Below are 7,573 nucleotides of genomic sequence, written 5' to 3' on the forward strand. Positions count from 1 at the left end.
TCGATATGATTGACATACGCGAATCATTCGAGAAAATATTTCGGTAGCCTGACGTTTGATTCCGAGAAATTACGGTTGAAGGACACAACAGCGAGACGGCGAGAAGAATTCTCTTTCCCTCTCAGATTTTCTCTCGCTGTCTCGCTCGCTCTCAGCGCGCCAAAGGGGAACAAGGAGAGTACTAGTGCGACAAGGACAGAGCGATAATCGTCACGCTTCTGCTATCAAGTCACACGTACACGAGCTTGTGCTTGTGTGAGTGCTGTTTGTTGTGCCATGCCACCGATAGCGCTAGTACCGATGGCACGAATCGTCCCTGAATTGGCATCCTTGCATAGAGGTTGTTGACATCATAGTACAATTGATACGATGATGGTTTCGATGAGTCGTACGACGACATGTATTTGTTGTTGGCTCGCGCGTACCTATTTGAGCATTGGCTCAGACCACCGCGTATACCGCGCTCGACAAACATGACCATGTCGATGTCTGTGAGCAGTTCAAATTTTACACCTGTATGCTTCAACATGGCATCCCATGTGAAGCCAGGTATGGTATAATAATACGCGGGGTCGAGCCCGTAACTCGTAATGCAGCTATCACGGAAATTTTCAAATATGTCAGCCAACAACAATACATCCGTTTTTAGATACAGATCGCTATATTCACCGAGCGTTTGGATGGAGAACCGCTGCCACACGTTGACTGCATGCGCGTAATCGCTCTCGGATACCGTGTCGTCTGTCAATGAACTGTAAAACGAATCGCGAGGCGGCAAGCACGATTCATTCAATTTTTCACTGCAATCAATATACTCGTACGGAAAGAGTACACCCTTTCATGTTAAAGGATTAAAATTTTCTTCCGATAAATGAGAAAATTCGCGGTGCAGTACCCGCAGTTTGTCTTTGCTAAGAAAAGATGCTAATTTGTCTAAACTAGAAGCGAGAAATCTATATGAATCTATGAAACGTAATTGTATACAATTTTTTTTATCATCTATAGTGTCATCAACGTGTTTAGTAAAAGATATATATTTTTCTTTAGTTATCGGTAATAAATCTACCTGTCCTTCGTACGCGGTGGCAATTTCTTTGATAATGAAATGAGCGTCGTAACTGGTTAAATTGTGAAAGATTACGGGTGTGCAACGCGAATTCTTATAATTGAAATTACAATTTGAGTGCGCGGGACCTCTGTATCGCCCGGTGAGATGGCAGTGATCGCGTGCCCGCTTATCATCTTTCATGAACGGTTTCTCACACACGTGACAGTGCGTGGCGTTGTTAAATTTTTCCCAGTCGTCTCGCGTGAAATCCATGGGAACATTGGTTGAAATTACAGATTGCACACTATGTGCTAAATTTTTCAATTCATCCGCGAACCATGATATGCAGTCTTTATCGCGGTGAAAACGATAGCCTGACAGCGAGTTGTCGTACGAGCAGTACACGTAATACCCGATACTGAAGACGTTGTGATGTTGGTACGTATACGTGGAGGTTGTTGGATCTTTAGCCGTTTTCTCCAATGCGCATACCAAATCGGCGTAGACTACGAACGGGACGCGCTCCTTCCTGCAGTGATTGCTGAAGCTCAGCCACTTGTCCTCGCTCGGCAGCCTTATCGCACAATCATTCATTTTTCCACAGTCGACGCTGTGGAGCTCCAATTTAGCGCTCGATCCAAAGTAGTGCAATCTGGAAAAAAAAAATTTTTTTAAATAAAATTATTAGTATTACTGTTATTATTATTATTATTGTTGTTGTTATTGTTGTTATAATACATACCTATCGCAGAAATATTTCTTATGCTCCTTTTTGCTGATTTGTGAACTGACGAGGCACGACAGGTTCTTGATCAGCGCGAATGTCCCTCGATGTCATCCTCCACGTTCAAGAGGTTTACGTGCTTGGTCCTCTTTTGGTCGGCGAGTCGTATCGGTATGATCCCCTCCTCGATGGCGTAAACGTTGATGGAAATGTCGTTGAGATTTTCAAACTTTTTAATTTGACTCAACGTCATCGGGAACTCAATACCCGTGAGATTTAGTACCGATGAGTAATGTGGATACGAAGATTCCCGTTTCACATTTTTTTTGGCAGGATGCAGAGCGGCGACCACTGACCATGCAAAACAAGCATTGTCTTTGGATTGCACATTGATCACCGCTCTCTTCAGCATAATCTTCTCCGGGAGTTTGATGTGACATCCCGCGCGCAGAGGATTTAGTTTATTCGCGTTCACTGTTAAATTTAGTATACGCGACAGTGCCCAGCCGCTATCGCGTTCTAGAAACTCTTCGAGCGATGCCAGGATTGGCTCGATGACGCGTGACACGTACCACTCGCGCTGATCGGTGCATCGATATATTTCAAAGTTCCGTATGGCGATACTCTTGTTCGCGCGTTTGTCACCCGCCACGAATTCACCATTAAATACTGTATTTATCTTTATAGAGTCATATCTCTGTAAAACACATTGCACACGCTCAAGCACAATTTCACTCGCGTCTTCGAGGAATCGACGAGGGTCGATGTGATTAGAGTTTATCACCGCGCCCGTTAGAATACGGCTTTCGAACGCCGTTTCTATCTCGCGTCATCGGAGTCCATATCCGGCGCCCACGTACACGAATCGTCCGCGCACTGAATCTTTCAATCTCTCGAGCCGCGCGATACTTGCGATCACTGATTGTCTATTACCGATCGATAATCGCGGTCGTTTGATCCGACTCTGTTCTTTCAGAGATTCTATAAATTCGTCGCATCGCTGTTCCCACGCGACGTATACTCTTCTCTGGTATTCAGCTGTGCTGCTTGCTCTATCAAATCTAGCTCCATTTCGCTTGATTGACTAATGACACGATGCGTCTAAATCTTTGCGTTTTATATCAATCTATTTGGCAACAATGCATCTCTTAACTGTTAAATGTGCAATTTGATAACGTCGCATTTGTATCAAATTACATTACTGCTCTCATCACCGGACGTATATTTTTCATAAAATCTTAAACAGAACTTGCGAACATTGCATTTTTTAAATATCGAATTACCCTAATGATTTCATCACCGTATGTGTCTAAAAAATCTGTATTGTGCAAAATTTCTTCTTAGCAACTGCATATTAGCAAACGTTGCATTTTTAAAAATAATGAATTACATTAATGATTTCATTACCGTATGTGTCTTTTGCAAAAATGTAGCATAAGTGCAAACGCTGCATTTTTTAAATATATATAAATGTCGATGAAAATATTTTCATCAGTCTGTGCAAAGATGTCTAACCGTCGTTGTTCATCGCTTCCGCATTTACTTCGCAATCGTGAACTCGGTTACCGTAACGTGCTGACGCGCAATAGTACATGGTGTCCGAGACATGGGGAATTGCAAAAGGGTTTAATTCAGAAAACTTTTGAGTGTAATAGAGTATTTGAAACAAAAGCGCAGATTAATACATGTTGTAACACATTGAGCAGTTATTTATATGAATACCCGGAAGATGGGGAAAAAATATACGACACATATCGTCTGTGGTGGCTAAATGATTGGAGATTACGAATTTTACTAACGTTGGAGGGGGATACAGTTTAAAAGCGGTTCGTGCAACGTTACAGCATCAGTAACTCAAACGATTTCAATCAGCATGGATTCTCACGTTCAGCATGAACTGTAAGTATTTTTCATATATATCTATGTAAAAATTCCCCCCGAAAGGGTTTCCACCTTGAAGTAGTCGCGGGGCGTGGGCCCGCGGGTCGCGGGACGCCTGGGGTGCCCGTGGTCTGCACTCCCCGCGGTGAATGACACGAGGCCCACATTTGACCTGCGAAAGCAGGTACTCGAGGTAGAAAAACCGACGGGGAGAACATTTGACCACATCCAGGTACGCCTGGCGTTCTCGGGGGCTGCGGACTCCCGTGCCGGGGCGGGTGGTGGGGCTTATGGTCACAAACGGGGTCCTCCCGCTCAGGGGAGGGGGGGGGCACGTGGGCGGCCAACAAAGAGGAACCCCCCAAGCTAGGGTGTGAGCTACCGTGCCTGGAGCTGCATGGCGCAGGGGGAGCTGCGTCGCAAACGGTGCCTCCTGGATACAGGGCGAACTCCAGGAGTACGGAGCCAAGCCCCGGGCATTCGCGGCTCTGCCCGGGTGAGATCGCGCGACCGCGGTACTCGTGGGATCAATATGGAGACCAATAATAAAACAAACTTTAACAAAGTCCTCCAGGGGGTGGCTTCCCTAGGAAGCGAACAACCGGAGGAGAACAAAGCAGCAAGTGCGGGTCTACCTAAGTCCCGCATTCGCTACAGCAGGGCTGCAAGGCGCCGCTACAATAAGGAGAAGGCGAGGGCTGAGAAAGCCATTTCTCCTTCTCCTACAAACACCCCTACTCCGCCGGGCGGGGAGAGTGGTGCGACGGTGGGAACGCAGAAGCGTGCCAGACCGGTGCACCAAACGCCCAGTTCGACGGAGAATCGCCCGGGAAAGAGACCCAAGGTCACTGACCAAGGGTCGTATGCCCAGGCGATTAAGGGCATGAACAGGATGGCCTTCGTTCCAGAAGGATATCCTGAGAAAAAACTAGCCAGTGAGGTGGAGGAGATCAGGCGACTGGTCAGGAGGCACATCCTCGAACTTCCCGAGGATGGGCTAGCGCCCACCTTCACTGGCACCTGGGAGAGGGATGGCGCAGTTATTTTTAGCAGCGCCAACCAGCAGACGGTGGATTGGCTGAAAAGCCTTTCCACCGTGATTAAGATCGGAAGCACTGCTCTGCATGTGCTGCCGGCCGGGAAGCTACCTAAGCGCCATCGGGTGGTGGTGCATGTGGAGGAGTCGGATTTGGCTGTCGAGGAAGCTATAAAGCTTCTCGACAGACAAAACACGGGTCTGGGCGCCAGGGAGTGGGTCGTCGTGAAAGGGAGCGCAAGTAGGGACGCAAAAAGCGCCCACTTCGCTGCTCTGATCGGTGATCGCTCGCTGGAGGTCCTAAAGACCTGTGGTTTTAAACCCGTCTGCGGGCTGGGTCGGGCAACCGTAAGGTTGCTTGACAAAGAACGCAAGGAGGGAGTGACTGCCGGTGCGAGCGGGTCAGCTTAGAAATGGCGGGACTCGCGGTACCAATAATCCAAATTAACTTGCATCACAGTAAAGGCGCCTCGGCGATTTTAGCCAGGAGCATGGCTGTGACGCAGACAGCAATAGCAATAATTCAGGAGCCTTGGCTCCTGAATAACGCTATAATGGGTCTGAGTGGCTGTGGTACTATCTATAAAGCAGACACTCAGAACAAAATTAGGACCTATATTGTAACTAAGGGACTTAATGCTATTTTTATGTCACAGCTCAGCGACGGAGACACCACTGTTATACGGACAAGGGTGGACTACGATGAGGATAAGTTCTTGGATCTACTCATAGGGTCAGCTTACATGCCCTATGACTCCCAAGAAGAACCACCACCTAGAAACGTAAGAGAACTGGTGTCCTACGCGAAGGAGAGGGAGCTTGAACTCCTATTGGGCTGTGATGCAAACTCCCACCATATAGGGTGGGGGAGCACGAACATAAACCCGAGGGGAGAGAGCCTCCATAAATTCATTATGGACGCCAGTCTGATGATCCTAAACAGAGGAACGGTACCCACCTTCATGGACTGCAGAAGACAAGAAGTATTAGACATCACCATCAGTACTGGGAGAGTGGCGGACCTGGTGCGGGACTGGAGAGTCTCTGGGGAGCCCTCGGGCTCTGACCACAGGTTCGCTACAGTCTCAGATATATGGTGAATAAAGAATGGGGTTGAAACCCAAGGACTACAAACTGGGAAGGCTATAGGATGGACCTGGAGGCCATCCTAAAGAAAGCCCCGAACAGATTTCACTCAGAAGAAAATCTTGAATACGCGGCGCAGTTTGTAAGTGACGCGATAAAAGAAGCCTATGAAGGAAATTGCCTGGAGAGACCGAAATATTCTACAACCAAAACTCCCTGGTGGAGCAAGGAGCTGTCAAAGCACAGGTTAGAAGTAAGAAGACTCTTCAATAAAGCAAGGAGGAAGAACTCAACAGCCGAATGGGAAGCGTACAGAAACGCCCAACGCGGCTATAGCAAAGCAATAATCATTGCCAAAAGAAAAAGCTGGAGGGATTTCTGTAAAAGCATTGAGAGCGCTTCAGAAGCATCCAGGCTAAACAGAATCCTCAGCAAAGACAATACCCTACGATTGGGATGTCTTAAACTCCCAAACGGAGATTATACCGAGACAGTAGAGGGAAGTTTAAAACACCTCATGTCTACACACTTCCTAGGGTTCCAGGAAAGACACTGTGAACCTCAACAGAAAGTCAAGAAACCCGGGGAAAAATATAAACCAAGAGAATGGACACTGGCAGCTAAGGTGGTGACTCCTGAGGGAGTTGAATGGGCTATAAGGCTATCAAAACCTTCGGATCATATAAGACTCCAGGACAAGACGGCATCTACCCTGTTCTACTCAGGGAGGGTAGAAAGGCCCTAGTAGGCCCGCTGACGAAAGTGCTCAGGGCTAGCATAGCACTGAGACACGTTCCGAAAGCCTGGAGCGATACCAGAGTGGTATTTATACCAAAACCAGGTAAAAATGGCCATGTGATGGCCAAGGATTACAGACCTATCAGCCTCACATCCTTCGTTTTAAAGATGTTGGAGAGGCTCATTGATAGGTATCTGAAAAACTTCTACCTTATTGCAAAGCCGCTGAACCCATCTCAGTACGCCTATAGGGAGGGCAGATCTACGGATACTGCCCTGCATCATCTTGTGAGCGGGGTTGAAGTTACAGATGGCTGCAAAAGGATATGCAATAGGTGTCTTTATTGACATTGAGGGGGCTTTTGATAGCACCTCAAATACGTCGATTAAAGACGCCATGAACAGATTTAACATTCCAGAATCGCTGATCGACTGGACACAAAGCATGCTGAAGGGCAGAAGACTGACCGTCAATCATGGCAACAGCTCAGTTGAGGGGAGACCGGCGGCGGGCTGCCCGCAGGGGGGTGCTCTCACCCTTGCTGTGGTGCCTGGTGATGGATGAACTCCTCACAAAACTGAAGGATTCAGGCTTCGAAATCTACGGATGCGCGGACGACGTGGCCATTATCATAAGAGGTAATTTCCTCTCGACACTCAAGGAACCGATGGATGAAGTCTTGGTAATTGTTCAAAACTGGTGTAGGACGAGGGGACTGATGGTAAACCCCACTAAGACCTCGGCCATGATTTTCACCAGAAAATACAAACCAGAACCCATTGAGACATTAAGGCTCTGGGGCGAAGAAATATGTAAATGTTTATGTAAATTCAGTAAAATATTTAGGGGTCCTACTAGATCCCAAATTGAGCTGGAAACCACACCTCAAGGAAAAGAGGAAGAAATTCTACGCCTCTATGTGGGCTTGCAGAAAGGCCATGGGAAAGAACTGGGGACTAAACCTCAGGACCATGATGTAAGAATACAAGGTGTACCATTCCCGAGGATGCGCAGTAGTTCTGCTCTTCAACCAATCAGAGTTCGCCCTCAAATGCTAAG

General features: G+C 47.3%; 1 protein-coding gene across 1 annotated transcript; it reads left to right on the forward strand.

Annotated features, from left to right (window-relative positions):
• Window positions 1-5,102: 5,102 nt before the first annotated feature.
• LOC108777564 (uncharacterized) lies at window positions 5,103-5,789 on the forward strand. Its single transcript, XM_018544489.1, has one exon. The coding sequence runs from the start codon at window positions 5,103-5,105 to the stop codon at window positions 5,787-5,789; it is 687 nt and encodes a 228-aa protein (XP_018399991.1).
• The last annotated feature ends 1,784 nt before the right edge of the window (window positions 5,790-7,573 follow it).

This window comes from Cyphomyrmex costatus, unplaced genomic scaffold (genome assembly GCF_001594065.2).
Source record: "Cyphomyrmex costatus isolate MS0001 unplaced genomic scaffold, Ccosl1.0 scaffold446, whole genome shotgun sequence".
Taxonomy (NCBI): Eukaryota; Metazoa; Arthropoda; class Insecta; order Hymenoptera; family Formicidae; genus Cyphomyrmex; species Cyphomyrmex costatus.